Source organism: Chrysochloris asiatica, unplaced genomic scaffold, assembly GCF_000296735.1.
Source record: "Chrysochloris asiatica unplaced genomic scaffold, ChrAsi1.0 scaffold00072, whole genome shotgun sequence".
NCBI classification, from domain to species: Eukaryota; Metazoa; Chordata; class Mammalia; order Afrosoricida; family Chrysochloridae; genus Chrysochloris; species Chrysochloris asiatica.
Genome location: NW_006408590.1, coordinates 8,956,206 through 8,978,266, shown reverse-complemented (window position 1 = coordinate 8,978,266; position 22,061 = coordinate 8,956,206). Strand labels below are relative to the sequence as shown.

General features: G+C 34.8%; 1 protein-coding gene across 1 annotated transcript in view; it reads left to right on the top strand.

The window, feature by feature from the left end:
• Positions 1 to 22,061, top strand: part of CSTF3 (cleavage stimulation factor, 3' pre-RNA, subunit 3, 77kDa) — a 96,829-nt gene that overhangs the window by 21,555 nt on the left and 53,213 nt on the right. The window contains exons 2-3 of the mRNA XM_006864873.1: positions 6,163 to 6,264; positions 6,384 to 6,479. Of these exons, the coding sequence (XP_006864935.1) occupies positions 6,163 to 6,264; positions 6,384 to 6,479 (198 nt within the window). The remainder of the gene's footprint in view (positions 1 to 6,162; positions 6,265 to 6,383; positions 6,480 to 22,061) is intronic.

Below are 22,061 nucleotides of genomic sequence, written 5' to 3'. Positions count from 1 at the left end.
AAGCAACCTTCTGGTCTAGTTCATTATCCTGTAGCACCACACCAAGTACAAGAGCACAAATTGTTTGATTCCACCTACATGAAATGTCTAAAATAGGTACAGCTATAAAAACAAAGTAGATAGATGGTTGCCTATTGCTGAGAAATTGGGGAATAAATGGAAATAACTTCTAGGTGTCTTTTTGGGGTTATAAAATGTCATAAATTGATTGTGGTTGCTGCATGGGTGAATTATATGGCATGTGAATTGTGCCTCAATAAATCAGTGGTTCAAACCCACCAACCGCTCTTCAGAAACCCTATACCGGGTTGTTTTGAGTCTGAACCAACTCGATGACACTTAATAACAACATTTACTGCTTCTACTTTTTAACTATTATAAATAAACTGCTATGAAACTTGATGTACCAGATTGTGTATGAACATATGGGGGAACTTGAAAAGTTCACTGAAAAAAATCCACTATATTTTAATTTTTTTCACAAACTTTTGAAGCCCCTCTTAGGTTCTAAAGCTAAATATGTTAGAGAGCATTCTGCTACTTCCATACTCTTAACACAGAAAATAAAATGTTATTTTAGCAATACAGGACTACTGGAAAACAATTTATAGAACAAGTGCTAGTGATGTTGTTGTTAAGTGCCATTGAGTCGATTCTGACCCATAGCCACTCTGTATAGGGCTTCCAAGGAGCAGCTTGACCCACAGACCTTGCAGTTCAGACAACTTTGCAGTCTGACACATTAGCTCACAGCGCCATACCAGGACTCCAAAATGCTAGTGATGTTGTTGTGAAGTGCTGTCGAGTCAGTTCCGACCCAAAGCGGCCCTGTATAAGATTTCCGAGGAGCAGCTGGTGAGCTTGAACCACCAACCTTGCAGTACAGGCTTTGCAGTCTGGCGCGTTAACCCACAGCGCTATACCAGAACTCTAAAATGTTAAGTGATAGCCCCTCATTAATGTCTTCTACACAAAAAATGTTCACATCATCTAGTTCATTTTTTTCCTGTTTGTTGTTTGTGTGTTGCTTTTTTTTAGTCCATTCATAATAGTATTTCTTCTTCTTCTTGTTTATATTTCTGTATGTTCTGTGCAGGTGTGTTATTCCATTAAAGAAAAAAAAAATTGTACACGTCTTCTCCCACAATAAAATTTCCATAGCTCTACTAATGTCATTGATAATGTGTCTATACTAGTGTCTTGTCCCGACTTTTATTCTCCCTTATTTGGGATCCCACTTTGCTCCCCATTAGTTTCTCTTCAAGAATGATATTAAGACCATTGTTATTCTATTAAGACCATTGTTATTCCAGAGGCAAAACATGAACTTTGATAGAGTTTCTTGTAGTAAAAGTTGTTGAGATGTGTAGATATGGGACAACTGTTTGCTGTACTAAAAGTATTTACAACTCATTCCATTTGGGAGTACCACAGATAGGCACTGGAAACTTACATTTTCTTAAATTCCTGCTTTGCCAGTGGATTCAGGAAAGAAAACAATTTTATTCCCTACATAGGTTCACTTTCTCTTACTGTGGGTACTAGAAAATGCTTCATGTTTCCTTTGCTCTGTAACAGTATTGAAACTAGACTGTTGTTGTTCAGTGCCATCAAGTCGGTTCCAACCCATAGCGACCTTGGATAGGGTTACCGAGGAGCAGCTGGTGAGCTTGAACCGCCAACCTTGCAGTTCAAATGGCTTTGCAGTATGGCGCATTAACCCACAGTGCGACACCAGGACTCTGGTAACTAGACTAGAAGATCAAGAAAGTGTTACTCTGCATTGGCTACCCACCTGGTTTATAGCTGTGGCAATGAAAAGACTTGTGGGACTGGAATCTGGCCATAATTCCAGAGTAACCTCTTGTTAATTTAGGTTAGCTTCTGTTAGATAATACAGTTGATTGAGAATTATCAATATAAAGAGACTTTTGTGAATATTTAGCAGTTTTGTAAAATATTTTGTAAATACTTAGTCAGGAAAATATTTAAGGATGTTACTGTGATATTATGAAAAGTACTGAGCCATGACTCTGAAATTCTGACTGGACTTTGGGCAGCTTAATGTAATTCCATTATATTTCATTTTTAAATGGGTTGGAGAACTACTTGTGTTGCGCTGTAGAATGAGCATTGAACTGCTTACCACAGCATCAGCAGTTCAGATCCACCAGCCACTCCTCAGAAACTCTACATACATAGGGTTGCTATGAATTGGAACTGACTTGATGGCATTTGAAAATAATAATGACCCACTTGGTGGTGCATTGGCTCTGTAAGATAAACACTGAAACTACGAAGTTGGTGGTTGGAGTCCATCAGGTGCTCCACAGGAGAAAGATGAGGGTTTTTGCTTCTGCAAGAAACCTTATACAGGGTTGCTTTGAGTCAGAACCAACTCCGCTGCACTTAACAACATGAAGTGAAGATTTTAAATGATAATGAATGGGGGGAAATCACATACTATAATGCCTGATACTGTTTTCTTGTGGTAAAATGTATATAACAAAAATTGACATTTAACCGTTTTTCAGTGTGCACTTCATTAATGTTAGTTACATTCGTAGTGTGCACACATCACCACTATCTCCTTCCATCAAAAATTTTTCTATCTGAATTACAGCATGTGTTGCAGGACTTCCTAGGCCCATGGGAACCCTCCTCTCCCTAGGTGTCTATAATTTTAGGGGTTACATGAACTTGGATGGAGAAAATCAATCTTTATTTTCACTTACCTCTAAAAATTGAACAGTTCTTCAATTACAAATGAAGACCAAAACTCACATTGTAAGCAGCATCTGTGACTTTGGTACTTATAATCAAAATACTGTTTACAGCCATCATTAGACTTAACGTTAGCTTTTTAATTTAATGAACTGCATATATATATTGGGGTCTCATGTGGCGCAGTGGGATAAGCACTACTGTTTAACTACAAGGTTGGTTCAAACCCAGCAACTGCTTCTGAGAAACCTTGTATAGGATCGCTGTCAACTTGATGACACTTAACAACAACAGCTATATCTTATTAAATAAAGCTTGTTTCTAAGACATTTTATAATTTAATACAATTGATTTTCTTTGAAGTCCCCATATAGTTTATTATGTATATTTAAAACCATGCTGAAAATGGTTCTGAAGTCTTCTCCAGAGTGCAGAAAGGGTCAGTGGCACCAAAAAAAAGACTAGGAAACCATTGGAGAGTCATGATTTTCTGCCTACCTTGCAATGTTAGAACTACCAGGACGATTGTTGTTAGTGCCATTGAGTTGGTTCCAACCTCTAGTGAGCCTGTATAGGGTTTCCAAGGAGCAACGGATGAGCTACACATCACCCCACAGTGCCACACCAGGTCTCTGTTAAAATAGAGCCTCGTAAAACTGAAGAGTGCAAACCCATTATTAGAGATTCTGGTTTAACTATTGTAGAGCAGAGCCTTTGAGCATTTTAAAAAATCCTTTTATCCCTAGGTAATTCTAATGTATGGAGTCCCTAGTGTAGCACTGCAGGATAATGCACTGGATTGCGAGGTCAGTTTGAACCACAAGGTCAGCGGTTCGAACTTATCAGCTGCTCCTCAGAAACCCTACACAGGGTCGCTATGAGTAAGAACTAACTCGATGGTACTTAACAACAGCTCTATTTTATTTAGTAATAGAGACATTCTTCTGTGACTATGCTTAGCCAAATATTAGATGCTGTCTTCTAAGTTTCTCTGTTCTTTTTATTAGATTATGATAAACATCTAATTTGGGTTGTTAATCAACAGACTTAAAATACGGATCTGTAGAATTGATTAAAGCAATTCAGTGATCAATTAAGCCATTTTTAGTTACTGATTTAAAGTTCCTTTATCAGTTTTATGTATACAGACATGTATACAATGTAAATTAAATTTCTTTCTATATCAATACCCCTTCAAAGAAGCAGCCACTGTACCAGTTTACTGTGCATTCTAGTGGGGAGGGGTGTCTCCCTGGCCTGCCACTTTTTTTCTATAGCTTTTGCTCTGTATTGCTCTTCCTTTTTTCTTTTTTGTTAGTTGCTTTGAAGTAGCTTTGATCCAGCTATCTTCATAATTGTGAGTGTGTTTGAGTCCATAGTTTGTAGCTATTGTGTCACACCATCTCATTGAGGATTTTCCTCATTTATGTTGACCTTCTTCTTAAGCAAACATGATGTCCTTTTCTAGCAAATTATTGAGGACGTCATTCTTCTTGGAGCAACTATCAACACTCACAGAAGCAGCAGTCAAGAAATCAAACGACGTTTTGCATTAGGCAAATCTACTGCACAAGACCTTTTTAAAGTGTTTAAGAGCAAAGATGTCAGCTTGAGGACTAAGGTGTGCCTGATCCACGCCATGGTATTTCAGTCACCTCATATGCATGCAAAAACTGAACAGTGAATAAGGAAGACCTTAGAAGAGCTGGTGCTTTTGAATTATGGTGTTGGAGAAGAATATTGAAAGTGCTGTGGTCTGCCAAAAGAACCAACAGATCTGTGTTGGAAGAAGTGCAGCCACAGTGCTTCTTGGAGGCCAGGATGGCCAAACTTTGTCTCTCATACCGGTCACTGGAGCAAAGGATATCTTGTTTGGAAAGGTGGAGGGTCAGAGAAAAAGAGGAAGACACCACCCCAGCAAGATGGATTGGCCAAGTGGTGGCAACATCAGTAGACTCAAGTGTGGCAACGATAGTGAGGTATAGGCCCAGGATCGGACAGTGTTTTCATTCTGCTGTACATAAAGTCATTGTGAGTCGGTACCGACTCTATGGCACCTAACAACAACAATGTGTTCAAAGTAAACTAGTCATAGTCTTGCCACTTGAGCTTCCAAGAAACATGCTAGTGTTGAGTGTTTGTCAGTTTGTCGTACTGTGGTGGCTGGTGTGTTTGATTCTAGCAGCGATGCCACCTGTATTTGAAATACTAGCAGGGTCACTTGTGGTGAGCAGGTTTCAGCAGAGCTTGCAGACAAAGTTTAGGAAGAAAGGTCTGGCTGTCTACTTCTCAAAAATAGTCATTGAAGACCCTCTGGAACATAACAGAGTTTTTTTCTTGTTAGTAACTCTAAATCCCACAACTTATTTAACTAGACCTTTTGTTTAAATAGTTAAATCAGCCTAGCAGTTGGTGGTGGTGATGTGCCATGGAGTCATTCCCTATGTAAATCTTTACGGGAGCAGAAACCTCATCTTCCTCCTGTGGAACCTACTGGTAGTTTGGAACTGCTGACAGTGAGATTAGCAGCCCAACTCATAACCACTACACTACCAGAGCTCCTTATATCCAGTCATAGGCAGCTAGCAGTTCACTGTCTTTTGTATATATATTTGTATATATGTGCAGTAGGAAAAGTTCCTAATAATGGAAGGTCACAAGTTCATTACATTTAAGTTTTTATAATAAACATTCTTATTAAAGACTGAAAAATGCTGAAAGAAAAAATTCATCTCTTTTATTGTAAAATTGTAAAATGCTCTTTGTTTGAATTATGCTTTTTATATAGTTTGTATTGTTATTTGTTTTATATTTACTTTGTATCAAAATAAAATTTCCATGTTATTTTCATGCTTTTGTGACTCAGGATGAGTGTTCTACAACAGCGTTTCTCAAAGATGGCCCAGGAATCCCTGAAGGTTCCTATGGCTTTCAGGGGATGTGTGATTTCAAAGTATTTCTTAATAAATCTTTAAGATGTTTTTTGACTTTTTCATTTTTGTTCTCTCTCAGTGCACAGTGTATGTTTGTAGCAAAGTTAAGTACAAAAACAGATATGGGAAGTCACCTTGCTTTTTAAAAAACCTGTTATTAAACAGATTTGCAAACAAATATTTTTTTCTTTCATTAAAAATGGCAACATGTAATATTATTTGTAAAGTGATGAATACATAGTTATGAATTTCTGAATTTTAATTTTTAATATGTATCTTGATATATTGTACATAAAAACTCGTTTAGGTCCTTCAATTAAGTAGATAACCACTTTATTTTCTTATGCCAGGTGACAGAATACACATAGATTCCAAAAACCACAGGCCTGTTTTATTAAAGACCTGCTTATGCTCTGTATTTAGTGTATCCTGGGCTTTTATACTATGCTTACATTGAGATTTTAAAAACAATAACATCAATTTGTTATTTATTCATTTTTTCCAGGCAGCTGAATATGTCCCAGAGAAGGTGAAGAAAGCTGAAAAGAAATTAGAAGAGAATCCATATGACCTTGACGCTTGGAGCATTCTCATTCGAGAGGCACAGGTTTAGTGATATAGGATTACATTTTGTTCTCTATGGGTCCAATCACACTACTTGGTTCTGCAGTAAATATTTTCATAATCCTAATATTGTAAATGCTGTTTATTGGTTTTCAATTTTAGAATCAACCTATAGACAAAGCACGGAAGACTTATGAACGCCTTGTTGCCCAGTTCCCCAGTTCTGGCAGATTCTGGAAACTGTACATTGAAGCAGAGGTTAATATTTTATTTATTTTATTTTTCTTATATAGCATCTGGTGGGAATATGAAGCATACATTGTAGTGGTAGAAAACAAGTTAGGAGTGTAGCACAACTAGGACAAGGAGGATTTAAATGTCTCTTGCCTTTATTTTGTAAAATAGATTTGAAGGAGTAATTAAAGTGAATTTTTGAAATTTGGGTCTTTTACAAGCTGATGATTGTTGCATTTTGGAGTTGCAACAACATTAAAACAGTTTCAATGGTATTGGAGTGCTTTAGCCTTTTATTTACTTGTCATGTGTCAATTTATTGCCTCCTGTGTCATTTATTTAGAACTCATTTTTCTTTTTATTACTACTTACAAAATATAAATGGGATTATATGACAATACGAAAAATTCTTAGTTTCATAGAGTATTTTGAGTGGTAAATGTAATATATTTAGATTTTTAAAATGTAGATTTGAATTTTGCGAAATGCTTGGTTTGTCAATAAATGTAAGCACTTAGCAATAATTTAAAGAAAAGTTTTTCTATAGGATAAAATTTACATTATGCCAGTAGTAAGCTCATGTGACTGAAGCCTATGTAATCATATTTCACTCAATGATATTTTTAACTATCTTGAAATTTGAAGTCAGGCATATTTACTATAAAGAGTAAGGACACAATTCTTGATTATACTTAAAAGGAAATATTATATTTTTGCAGACTGGAGTTAGCAGTCAGTATGATAATAAAATGTTAACTGTCGATAAAGATTGGCAACAATATTGTCCTAATTTTCAGGAGTGGGGTGGGGAGTGAGTGAGATGGGAATAATTTGCCACATTTAGTTAAAAGTGATAGCCATTTCTTTTTATATTTATGCAGTATTCTTATTTTGAAAATTAATTTTATAATAATATAAATTCTCAACATAATCAAGTACACTGCAGCCTCGTCCTAACATTTTCCATTGTAGTTGAAATTTGATACTATGTGGGTCTGATTTGGACCCATTCAAAGGGCTTTAGTCACAGCAGTACTGAAAGGACCTCAACACAGTGTCGCCTGTGAAGTGTCCCTCAGAACAGATCCAACCAGCAGCAGATTTAAATTGAGGCTACAGTGTACTCATTATATTTGTGCTATAGTTTCCATTGTATTACTTGGGGCTGGGAAGATTTGCAGGAACATTGTGTATGTGTGTTCACTTATCTGTGTGTGGTTGTGTATGTAGTGTGTGTGTGATTGTATGTGTGAGAGATTGTACCTTATGTGGAGTCTGGTTGTAGTTTTGGCCTGTGACCATATCCTAAATCAGTTATACTCTGGGATCATTTCTTTCCTTGTGATAATTAAGTCAACATAGTAGACCAGCATGAAATCCACCAGGTAAGTGAATAGGCTTGGCTGAAGTATGCTGAAGCCAGTTCTGTTTTTGTGTTACTCATTAAAGCAGGAACCTGGATCACCTGAACCTGGTCTATATTTTTTTTACTTTACAAACACATTAGTTTTTATGTGAACTCATCAGAAATTAACATAATCATAAGACATAATTGTATAGTGAGGAAGTATATTCTGAATTTCAAAATTTGTTTTCAGTTTCTTAAGTATTCAGGCATTATCCATGCATTTTATTGTACCATAACTTAAATGAGTTTGGCATGTAGATATTCCATTCTGTAATTACAAACACGAATCTGTTTCTATCATATCTATAGGATATAAAGGGCTGGAAGTTGTCAAAATAACAGGCCCATTTCATTCATTTCAGAACTGGTACCACCAGTTTCCCGAATTATATAATTGATAATGTTTGCAGTTATTGCTTACACACATGCTAATCTATATATATTATGTATAGACCATCTATTAAAATGGTTGAGAATGTGTATTTAAATTTATTTTTTTTCTTGGGCATGTAAATAAGTTGTAAAAATTTTCTGGTTTCAGAAATGAGCCTTTTTCACTTTTCTGATACACTCTGCTTTTATTTTCTTACTCTCACATTTTCTATTTTGTGATACTTCTGTGATAGGCTAAAATTATCTTTGCTCATATCATATAATGTGGTCTTTAATACTCCTGGAGAAGAAACTTCTTTTTTTTTTTCTAATCTAAAGTGATAATAAGAATGTCTTTACATTGAAAGTAATACTAACAGTGTTTATATAACATCTTGTTTGCACTTTCAAGAATAAAGTTTTTCTAATACATTTGTTGTAATTCCGTACTTCATGGCGGGAAAACTCTTAATATTTCATTTATTTACATTTAGTTATACCAACTTGTGTGACTCCAAATCCATTTAGTTTCTTTCCTAAAAGAAGAGAGGTATAACTACATCTATAATAAATATAATTTGCTTTCTTGAAGAAAAATTTCATCTTATAAAACCAGCTTACATATAAAATGACAAAAAAGGAGAGCAGTATTTTAAATTTTTGTTTCTAAGCTTGAAACAGCAGTTGAAAATGAGAATATATAATAAATGACAGTCTCATTTTTTTAATACCTGCCATTATATCAACTTTTATTTATATCAGTGAGAGTTCAGCAATACCCAGTTACTTCTGCAAAATTTGGATTTTAAAAATTATATTTATCACTTGCTTTTTTAAAAAAATCTTTCTGCTACAACATGGGAAGTTATTGGAGGTAAAATTCTCTTGTTCCTAGTGGAAGACCAATTAAGACCAATCTTTATGTTTCATAAATATATAATATCAAAAATTATCTAGACTAAATAGTAGACATTACATTTGATGTTATTATAAGGTTCTGACTAGTTTTTTCCAACACATAGTGACCCTATGCACAACATAAAACACTGCCCGGTCCTGCGCCATCCTCACAATTGTTACGTTTGAGCCCATTGTTTCTGCCACTGTACCAATCTATCTTGTTTTGGGGTTCTTCGTCTTTGCTGACACTCCACTTGTCCAAGTATGATGTCCTTCTTCAGGGACTGGTCCCTCCTGATATGATGTCCAAAGTACGAGAGACAAGTCTCACCATCCTCGCTTCTAAGAAACATTCTGGCTGTATTTCTTCCAAGACAGATTTGTTTACATAAGACGATCACATTTTGCCCCACATGCTTGAAATGTATTGCTTTACTCTTGCATTTCAGAAACACTACTTTATATGACCTAATATAGAAGCAAACATGTGTTCTAAAATAGTATAGTTAATAAGTATAGAGACTACATATAATTTCTATGATATGAAAATACTTTTGCTGCTACTTAGCTTTAAGTGAAGGCAACATTTGTATATGCAGTCACTTAGTTGGTCTATGTGTGTCTTAAATGCAGTGAAGTATATTTGTGAATTTAAGAAATGCTACTTTTAAGACAGTAGAGAAAAATTAAATACCCCAATTAAAGCCTTAATGTTAAAATGTCCTCAAGTCAATTCCAGTTCATAGCAGTCCTGTATAGTTTCCTAGGAACAGCTGGCGGGATTGAATCGCCAACTTTGTGGTTAGTAGTTTGTCCTATAGTGCCACACCAGGACTCTAATCAAAGCCTTGTTGTTGTTGAGTGCTTTCATGTCAGCTCTGATTCAGAGGGACCCCTGTATAGGGTGTCCAAGGAGTGGCTGGTGAGTTTGAACCGCCGACCTTGTGGTTCAAACCGACCTTGAGGTCCAGTGTTTTATCCCACAGTGCCACACCAGGATTCTTTAAAGAGTCACTTTAGAGTGGTCCAAAAAGTCACTTAAGTATAGTAAATCCCTGGGTTACTATCAGACAACTTCGACTTGCCTTTTAATATCATGTGTACATTTGCCTTCACTTTGAAACAACCCCTATTCAACAGATTTCTTCATCACAATCACCTTCTCTTACTACACATGTAGCTTTTAAATCATTGGAAAAGTTTCAAACCTTTTCTTGCCCTAAAAAATAAGGATAAAAAAACATTTATTCCTGTTCTGCCTTAGCACAAATTCCACTTAAAGATACACTCAGGAGTAGATTAAGTTAGTAACCGGTGGGCTGCCTATATATTATTATATTACAAAATAGGGAAAACTTATACATAGTATTGCCACATACTTTTAGCCTCCACCCTGTAGTAGTTTCTATAGCTTTACATGTTTGATAGGTAGATAATCAATAACAGATCATAAGCTATAGTGTTTTATTATAAGAAGTAATTTGTGTTAAATTAAGCTACATATGAAAATTTCCTCCTGAAAAGGATGATGTTTTGTTTTGGTAGCTGAAAGAAAAATGAAGATGGTAATGCTGCTGATAACAGCAACAATGTATCTTGCTGTCTACTAAACCTGTAATTCTTTAATAAAAGTATATAGAGGATTGATTGCTTCTTATTTAAAATCTTTTAAAACATGAATTCTTTTCTCTATACTTGTTTTTTCTTTCCTTGTAAATAATGGGATGCCAATTACACATTTCTGCTTTCCAAAATAACCTTTCTTCTTGGAAAAGAAAGTCTTTGCAAAATAACCTTTCTTCTTGGAAAATGGAAGTGAACTCAGGATGCAACATGAATTACCTAAATTGAAATAAATTTCTCAACTGTTAATGTTTTAATATCTTTAAGTAGCAGTATAAAATACTGTATTATGTTTTGTATATATTGAGCAATGTAATTTTAATATATAGATAAAATTATTGCATTTTCATAAACTATGAAAAAAATTTATACTTCAGCTTTTAGCCTTTAAAAAAACATCTGTACTCCTATAGATCTGCTCTTTTCCTGTTTGTAATAAATGTTGGTCCATGTCTGTGTGATTATTCAGATTTTACTCTATGGCTTTTTTTACCTACAGTTTCTTAAATGCAAGTATTAATGTAGAGTAGGGATGTTACAGGAAAGCAACAGGAATTAATTTGCAAACACAACTGCATAGCTGATTTAAATAATTAACTGCTATTTAAAACAAAGGAACTACTTCCACGTTTACTATTAGAAAGGAGTAAACTTCGGCTTCCTTTTTTGTTGAACTGTGTTACCTTATTTCCCTATTATTGAAGAAGAGACGTTTAGGCATTGTTAACTTTTACTAACCTGACCTATGTGTTTTCCCTTGGAACCTTTCTATTTAAGACATTTCATACTAAAACTACAAAAGAGTAACTTAAATACAAATGTCTTGAGAGAAATTCATATGTTTTTTCATCTTTATATATTCTAGATTATTTTATGAGACAGGCAGCTATCTTCAAGCAAAATCTAGTGCTTACATTTTTCAACTTTACAAAAGCAAATTAAAATCATTGCAGTTATTGATAAACTTTTATTGGAAAAAATAATTTTCTTCTCCAAAGAGTCTTAAATTTCTTAACCCAGTTTCTTTATATTCCTCTCTTTTGTGTAATATAATAAGTTCTGAAAATATACAAAAGAAAGGGGGCATCTCGAGTTTTATACTAAAAGCTCTACTGGACCATGCAATTTTGTGTTTTACCATGTATATAATGTAGTCTAAACTTTTTGGACCTTTATGGAATGATAGTACTTAATACATAATGCTTAGTGCATTTAAATAACTTTGGGGGTTTGTGTTCTTTGAGCTCTCAGGGGATCATGTTAGGTATATGATTTCCCCACCTCTTTATACTTACTATGAAGTATAAAGATGAAAATCCAGTATGGGATCTATGAATAAACACGATCACACTTAAGTTCTTCACATACTATGGGTTAGAAACTACATTTTTAGCCATAGAACTAGTTTCAAAACAAAAGCCTTTTTAGCATGCTCAGCATCTTTGGTTCTAACTTAAGCTTTAAATGAGGACCCAAGTTGGAATCATTTTCCTTTAACAAGACTTCTTAAAGTAAAAAACTCATATGTTTTCTAATGTATTCATTGTTTTCATTTTGTTTAGTGTGTCCTTCCAATTTCAAAGTTATTTTTTAATGAGTGCTCAAAACTCATTAAGTAAGTTAAAATTAAAACATTACCAATGATAATCTTATAAGTTGCACATTAAATGTGGACAAAAATTAGCTTGCACACAATTTTATTTGAAACCTAATTTTTTATTTTTACTAGCCACTTCTACCATAGCAGAAGATAATAGTTGCTTAGTGTATGGCATAATAGATTGGAATCTGCTTAGATATCCCCCCTATTTGTCAAAATCCATAGCAATTTGAATAAATAGTATTTGCTTTCAATACAACTTACTGAGGGACTCTAAAACTTTTTTAAAATTTAGGGAAGCATATTTTGGGGTAAGTTTTACCATATTGTATATGAAGAGAGCTCAAAGGAATACATTCTATTTGAAAAGGTGGTTAAGTAGTAAAGAACTTTACATTAAAGACAGAAAATGTTATTTTGGAATGATAATTGAAGTGTTACATCCAAAGATAATAAGGTTCCACAGTTTTTAAGAAAGGTTTTCAATGCTTTCGATCATGGGATGACTAAAGTTTAATTTAGGAATGTTTGATTCCAACTATTTTTACATGATAATTTAAAACATTCAGATAACGATATTAATATATAAGGTTCCTGTCCAGACATTTGTTTGTATATGGCAATTGATCATTTGTGGTGATGCTTTCTGCAACTTTTTCTTACTGTAATTAAAGGGGGAAAGCATGCTATCATTTTATCAGGATGCTTGTCTTGAAATTTCTTTTCACTGACCAAAACTATAAATATTTCGAGTATTTACATACTTTTAGCCAAAGTGAGTAATATGTTTAAACCAAAATTTTAGATCTGATTAAAGGTGAGATAAATTCAATTACCAAACTGTGTTGTCAAAGAGTTGATGTTGATTCAACTAATTCAACCAATTAGGACAGTAGAACTGTCCTTTGTTGTTGTTAAGTGCCATTGAATCAGTTCCAGCTTTTAGAATTTGAGGAGTGACTGGTGTTTGAACCTGTGTGGTTCAAACAAACCTTGCAGTCCATTGCTTAGTGCCATACCAGGACTCCTGAACTGTTCTATGTTGTTAGTTCCTGTCGAGTTGGTTTCGACTCATAGCAAACCTAAATAGGGTTTTCAAGGAGCAGCTGGTGAGGTTGAACTGCCGATCTTGAGGTTCAAACCAACTTTGCAGTCCAGAGCATTAACCCACAGTGCCACATCAGGACTCCAGAACTGTCCTATAGGGACTCCAAATGTTGCAGAAACAGACAGCCACATCTTTCTCCCACAAAGAAGCTGAATGGGCTTAAACTCTTGACCATTAGGTTAACATCCAAGTGCTTAAACCACTGTGCTGACAAGGCTTCTTAAATTAGCTGTCTCCATATTTCATATGTGTGGTGCTGTGGGCTAATGCATCGGAGTGCAAAGTTTGAACTGCAAGGTAGGTGGTTCAAGTTCACCAGCTGTTCTTTGGAAACCCTATACAGGGTCGCTATGTGTCAGAATCAACTCAATGGCATTTAACAACAATAACATATGTGAATAAAAAATACGTTTGTTTCTAATTCCAGTACCCTAACTCCCATACCAAACTTTAGTTTACTAACATTTTCAACTGTTTTCGCTAGCTCTAAATTTGTAGCGAAGGTAGAAAGATTGTTAACATAAGGAGACTGATTACAGCTGTAATAGAAATTGTTATGTGCTGTGAGTCAGTCTGATGAGTTTGAATCATGGACCTTGTGGTTAAAACCCACCTTATATCCTAGCAAAATGTTTCCTTAAACAATTGTTAGGATGTAACAACTCACTGAAAGAAAAACATTAAAGTCTGTGGCTTAACCTTTATAACTTCCCATCCTTCCACCTCCACCCCTAGGTGCTAAAATGTTTAAATCCTCACATTTGTCTCTACAATTTGCATAATCTCCCTGAGTGTCTCTTCCTATTTTTGTAAAAAGCTTTTATATCCTCATAATAATTTTTTAACTATAAAAAAGTGTGTTACACTTGAAACTGAAGTTTACAAACCTTACTGTGATAAGATCACTTGTGGGAAGCTTTTTAATTAGCACCCAGGAAACTTGGTGACACAAAATGTACATGTTCAACTACTAACTGAAAGGCCCACATTTTGAACCACCAACCTTGCGGTTCAAACTAAATTTGCAGCCCAGTGCATTTACCCTGCATCGCCACACCAAGATTAACATACAGCCTTGGAAATCATACTGAATAGTTATAGTCTGCCCTCTAGGATCATTATGTGTTAGAATTGGGTTTGGTTTTTGGTTGACTCTGTGTCCAGAGGATGTAAACACTGAAATCTGACTAAGAATAGGCAGCCAGACTGATATATTGGGACTTTAGGAAATGTAATTAAGCCTTATGTAAGTCTGTGTATGATAGCATACTTAAACTTCCTTATACAAAAGCAATAAAGTGATTAGATTCCTGATTTGTTTTTTGGCCATACCATGTTGTGATTTATAGGTCAGTATGTAATCAAGACCGCAAAGCCATTTGAAACACAAAGTCGGTGGTTGAAGTTCACCAGTCACTCCTTGGAAACCCTATACAAGGTCGCTGTGGGTCGGAACTGGCTCAGTGCACTTAACAACAACAACATGTAATCAAGAAAAAATTACGGTGCTTCGTAGTACTCCTAACAGTTTGGTACCTATTTCATTAATCTACAGTTAACGTTAGTGTTATTCTAGCTTATTTTGACAGTTTATTCACAGAATTCCTGGGCTGGAAAACCTGTCTTTTGGCTCCATAAACTTTTAAATCCAAAATAATCACAAGTGACAAGATAAGGTTTATGTTTAGCAACTACATAGCAGAAACAAATCATAGCCTGATTGCTAGCATGAGTCAACCAACCTCTAAGGAAGCTTCAGCTGTTAAAGAGTATAGGGTTCAGACTGTAACTTGTAAGAATTAATGCTGTATCTAATGAAGTTAACTCCTACCTTTGAGACTTAAGAATACGGATCATATTTTCAGATTGTTAGCTAACAAATCCAGCTAAATACAAATATACTTGTGTTTTAGACAAACTGGAATTTATTTTTTTTAGTGGTTAAAGAATGGCGTGCTCTCATTAACTGTCTTTGATAGTTATTTAGTCAAGTTTCAATTCACTTAATGAGTTTTCAGTGGAACCATTTTAATCTTAAATCTTCATGCTTGGGGTTTTTTTTCTGCTTTTTTAAGTGATATGTTTCTTTGGTAGCCTTGAACAGTTTTAAAATCAAGTATATACTTGAATATTCTGTGTAAATTTCATAAAACTGAAATGTCAAAATGATTACCATGTAAATATTATATAAAAAACATTAGTGTCATAGGTGAGAGCTTAAAACAATTTTGGAGAGATTGCCAACAACCCAAAAAAAACTTGTTTCCTTTATTTGTACATTTGTGTTAATTCCCTAAAATTATAAGAATAATTGTTAAGTGCCATCCAGTTGGTTCCCACTCATAGCCACCCTGTGCAGGGTTTCCAAAGAGCAGCTGGTGGGTTTGAACTGCTGACTTTGTGACTCAAACTGACCTTTTGGTCTAGCACATTATCCAGCACCGCCATACCAGGACTCCTCCCAAATTGACTAGTTAAAATTTTGTTACATATGCTTTATTAATTGTCTACATATGTAAAAAATTTTGTAGAGTAAGCACTGGACTGCTAACTGCAAGGTTGGTAGTTCAAACCCACCAGCTGCTACTTGGAAATCTTAATTGGAGTCAAACTAACTGCCGGCGCTTAGCAGCATAGGTGGTTGGGTTACAGATATCATGCTCTTTAATACTCATGCCGTCAAGTGCCGTTGACCCAGTTCTGACTCAGTGACCCTGTACAGGGTTTCGAAGGAGCAACTGGTGGGTTTCAACTTTTGACCTTGTGGTTTGCATTCAAAGTGCCACATTAGGAGTCCTTAATACTAATGTTGGTGGTGGTGGTTTTGTGCCAGAGTGGGCCCTGACTCAGTGACCCTGTCTAGGGTTTCCAAGGCTGTAAATCTTTACAGGAGTAGAAAGCTTCATCTTTCACAGAACCTCTGGTAGTTTCGAACTGCTGATTATGAGAGTAGCAGCCCAAATCATAACCACTATGCTACTAGTATTAATTATTATTAATACTTAGAGGTAAAGCCATAATTAGTTAATATGAACACAACTCAATACTAAATTCAGGAAATACAACACGAATGATCTGCATTCTACATGCTGGGTTTTTTTTTTTTCTAATAATGTGGCGGTTGTTTTTTTCCTGAACCAGTTTCCATTAAAATTATATAATTTAGTTGTCACCTTTGATCTGGTGCTGTTTTTGGCCTTAATTTATGTTCTTTTAATGATTTTCCGTTTCATAGTGTACATTTGAGCCAAATTTTTATATACTAAGTTGTATGCCCTTGAGACCTGTTAAGAGGTACATGATCAGTGATGATAGTCTTGATTTGGTTAATGCAGAGATACTTTCAGATTCTGTAAATACTTCTTATCCAACCCCGCCTCTAGAATCTAATAATGATTCAGCCAGCAGTATTCATACATGTGTCTTACTGTTTATTATTGGGTGTAAATAGGTACTCATGGCTTCATCTTCAGGCTTATTCATGTTTGAAAACTTGGAAAGTTAATATGCTACTAAATTTTCAACAGTTTACTAATAAGTATTGAAAACAATTTAAAGAATTTATGCTTTTAGCAAGTTTTTCAAATATAGTCATGGTTTATCAATAATGCCTTTATATTGTCAAATTATATGGGGAAAATAACTTTATAAAAATGACTGCCCCCAACTTTAGACCCAGAGAGGGAGAGGGGCTGTGTGCTGATTACCGATGGGCAGGCTTGCAGGGTATACCCTTTAGTTGGTTGATGATGCATGGAGGGGATTGTAACCATGGCAATGAAAATACGATAGGATGAAGGTAAAACTAATGTTCTTCCATGTAAACCATCACATAATTCACAATAAGACATTAAAAAAAAAAGACTGCCTCAATCATTAGGATATATAAGAACATGTCTGTTTTTATGTATTGATGGAGTCCTGGTGAGCTCTGTGGGATAAAGCACTGGACCAAGTCAGTTTAAACCACAAGGTCGGTGGTGTTCAAACTCACCAGCCACTCCTTGGAAACCCTATATAGCAGCCTTTAACAACAACAATGTAGACTATTGTTAAAAGCCTTTGAGTTGGTTCTGACACACAGCAACCTTAGGCTGGTGGGTTTGGACCACTGACATTGTGGTTAGCAGTGCAGTGTTAATCCTGTAATGCCACACCAGGACTTCAGTGTAGATTAAGGAAAATATAAATCTTCAAATTTATTTACTTGACTGACCAAATTTAAATTATGTCAAGTAAGAAATAAGTGGGATCTTTGACTTTAAAGCAGATTAGAAAGTGAATTGAAAAGATCATTTAAAGTAATTGCTTAAATAATTTTGTTGCGTATTCTTAAGACACAAAATAGAAAGTTGTGACACTTCAAAGGAAATCAGTTTTTTAGCAAGTAAAGGTGGAGCCTTGGTATGGTGTTATAGAATAAGCACTGAACTGCAAGGTCAGTTTGAATAATAACAGCGGTTCAAACCCACCAGCCACTCCTCGGAAACCCTATACAGGGTCACTATGAATTAGAACCAACTCAGTGGCACTTAACAACAAAGATGTCAGTCATTACGCTTAACTGGGTTAATGATACTTAACTTGAAAATAGGCTGTTTCACTGAAATTTGACTGTCCCAAGTTCACAGAAAAATTGAGATACATATTTAAGGAATACAGAACAAACCAAAGGTCAAACAATAGTATAGTAAATTATACTTTTTATACAGGCTCAATATTAGTATACACTTTGCCAGATACACTTCATATTTCCATGTATAAATAACGTGTCTACATAACTATAATACCATTGTCACATTTAAAATGAGCAATGGTGTAATACTTAATATTTAGTTCAATATTTACATTTCCCCAACTGTCTGAGATTCATTCTGTCTCTAAAATTCCCTATTTTTTTCTGGCTGTTAATATCACAAGTTTTGAATGCTGGCCCTTTAATTACTTTAGACAACAGTTGTTTTAAGAACTGCCATACTATTTGGAGGGGAGGTGTGAAGTGCTTCCCCCCCCCCTTAATAATATGCTCAGTAATATGTAAAATTTAATTAAATATAAATTTTAATATTTTCACAGTAAGTGCTAGTGCTAAGCTTTTTGTGGACCTTATCTAAAATATACATGGAATTTTTTTAACATCTTTTAGAAAATAGCTTGGTACAATAACTCGTAAACCTCATTTTGTGCTTTTTATCAAACCTCATATCTAAAATTCTATTTGTTCTAGAGCTTTCAGGTGTATGTTGTTGCTAAATGTTGCCAAATAGATTCTAACTCATAGTCACTCCAATATAACAGAATGAAACACTGCCTAGTCCTACACCATACTCATAATTGTTACCATGTTTGAACCCATTGTAAATCAGTAATGTCCTTCATGGACTAGTCTCCTGATAACACCTCCAAAGTACACATGATTGCATCTCACCCTACTGTTTTTAAGGAACATTCTAGCTGTACTTTTTCCAACAAAAAAAAATTGCATTCTAGCAGTACATGATACATTCTATATTCTCCATCAACACCATAATTCAAATGTATTAATTCTTTATTCGTTGTCCAACTTATACATGCATATGAGGCAATTGAAAATATGTCTTGGGTCAGGCACACTTTAGTCCTTAAAGTGATTAATTTGCTTTTGTAAACTTTAAAGGGTCTTTTGCAGCAGATTTGCCCAATGCAGTATGTCTTGATTTCTTGATTGCTTGGTTCCATGGGCATTATTTGTGGATCTAAGTAAAACAAAATCCTTGACAACTTCAGTCTTTTCTCCATGTTGCTTATGAGTCTAGTTGTGAGGATTTTTATTTATGTTGAGATATAATCCATTCTGAAGGCTTTTTCTTTAATCTTCTTTAGTGCTTCAAGCCCTCTAGCTATATGTCCTACCACCACTGAATTGATTTCTATTCATAGTAACCCTGTGTAGTTCTGTCAAGTAGGTTTCAACTCATCGCAACCCTGTACAGGTTTCCAGAGAACAGCTGGTGGGTTTAAACTGCTGACCTTGTGGTTTGAAGTCCAGTACTGATCCTACAGCACCACACCAGGAATCCAGTCACCCTATAGGACAAGTTAAAGCTTTCATCTTTCTCCCTCAGCAGTTGGTAGATTCAGGTTGCTAGCCAACCTCTCAGCAGTCCAACACTTACTGCACAGAGATCCTTAAGCTTTATATGTTAAGTGTCGAGTCAATTTCCACTCATAATAACCTTGCATAGGGTTTCTGAGGAGTGACTGGTGGGTTTGAACTGCTGACCTTATGGTTCAAACTGACCTTCTGCAGTCCAGTGCATTATCCTGCAGCACCACACCTACCTGGGCCTGGTTTCAAATGCAGAAATGAATTCTGTACATGGAAGAGGGTGTGAAATTTGGGGGCATCTAAGAAATTTTAAAAGTACATAACAATATTCACATTCTGCTTTAATGTGAGTGCAATAACTAACTTCTCATAGATCTCTAGCAAGTAGGAGTTTATTTAAGATGGAATTTCCTTAAATTAAGGGCAATGGTAAGAATTGAGTATCTGCTTATTAAATAGTTGTCTTCATACTTTCTTTACAAAACTGCTTTTTATAATGGAATGTTTTAAGTATTTGAAATAAAACCATGTATAATTTTTTTTTTTTAATTTTAGTTAGAAGGAACATGATATGTAACTCACAAAGAGCTGTAAAATGGTGGATTTTTAGTAGCATAAGAATTCATAGATGCCTATTAGATTTTCCTGGGTTATATTTAGATAAATTTGCACAAAGTATTATACCACTTTTCAGTAGCATAATTGTTGGATTTATATATTCTTATCTGATACTATTTCAGCCTCACGTCCATATATTGAGTAGTTTTTGACACTGTACTATAATATAAGCACTATAAGATCAGTGGTTCAAACCCAACAGCTGCTCCTTGAAAACCCTACACAGAGTTCGCTCTGAGTCAACACTGAGTGATAACACTTAACAACAAGGCAAAAGAAGTAGATGTCTTTCAGGTTTTGCCTTTGACTTTATATTTCAGGGGAAATTTAGGTCATTGCTTTTAAAATTTAATAACATGTTATTTACTGATAGATGATATGGATACTTCAATGAATAATATGGACCTGGCTTTTTAAATTTACAATACCATAACATATAGCAAGTGTTTTGGTGGGTCCAGAAACTCCTCCACTATGACAGGACTTCCTAAGCTGAGACCTATGTTAGCAAAGAGAACTGCAAATACAGATACACAATGAAGAGAGAAAAAAAACCATGCTTTTTTTCCCCTTGGCATTAAAACAAGTTCAGTTTGATAGTTCTAAAGTAGAATTTTGCTTCTAGTTTTCTAGTAAATTAAACAAGTTACTTGTGACTATTAAGTAAAATGTTTACTAATGGTCAGTAGTTATTTTAGAAATCTAGGTAAGTTCTGAAATGGAGAAAAACATACAGAATTTTATAAAGCTAAAGTAATGTGAAAATACCTTTGCTGTATTGAAAAGTTGAGATACACTTCTAGTCAGTCCCTTGTTTCACTTAAGTAAATTTTAGCAAAAGTTGAAATGTTAGAAATTTTTTTTGTTTCATTAATTTTTACTTAGTATTTGATATACACACTAAGATAATTAAGAACTATAAAATATTTTCCCTTTAAATAGTCCATATAACATTGTTCGGTTGAATACACATTTTCTGAGAGAAAAAGCATTTTGTAAGTGGGAGACACATCATAAGTAGATAGAACTAGAGTTGTAGCTCCAAACAAGTTAATTCTTAGCAATTGTATGTTTACTAAATGCCAGTTTCTAGAGTATACCACATTGCTAGTGTATAGCATTGGACTGCTAGCCACAAGATTGGCTGTTAAAATCTACCAGTTCTCGGAAACACAATGCAGGGTATCTGTGAGTCAGAACCAACTCAATGGCACACGAGGAGAAACAGCCAATGATGTAAGGGTTCCCTTTTCTCTTTTTTTTATAGATGTAATTTATTATGGCCAGTTGGCAATTATTTCCATCACTGATTTTGCATGGACATTTTTCATTTTATATATATATTGGAAATAGCAGAACATAACAGTTTCTGTTTAGTAATATTTAATGACACTGATTACCTCAAGATAAAACTGGTTAGTTGTTTGAATTTTATTAATGAACCCAAGATCTATGAGACAAAAAAATTACCAGGATTAGAAAATACCGTTTATACTTTTATTGATGTCTAATCGGTATGAGTCGGTACCGACTCGATGGCACCTAACAACAACAAAAATTATCAAAGTTAGTATTATTCAAGCTTAGTTTTTATCAGAACCGTGAGACCAGTGTTTTGATACCTTTTTACAGTGCTTAATGAAGACTGATTAAATTTATGAAAGAAAAAATACCAGAGTAGTGGTTTCCAGACATCTATTTGACAAACAACCTAAGAGTGTTGTTAGATAAAACTCAGTCTCTAAATTTTATTTTGACATTTTATTGATTTGTTAGATCCAAATATTTGTTAATGAGAGAAGGTTACCTATCTGCTAATATATTCAATTGATGAGAAATGTTAAGCATTGTAACATGATTTTGTGTGTCTTTAGAAAGAGTGGCATTAT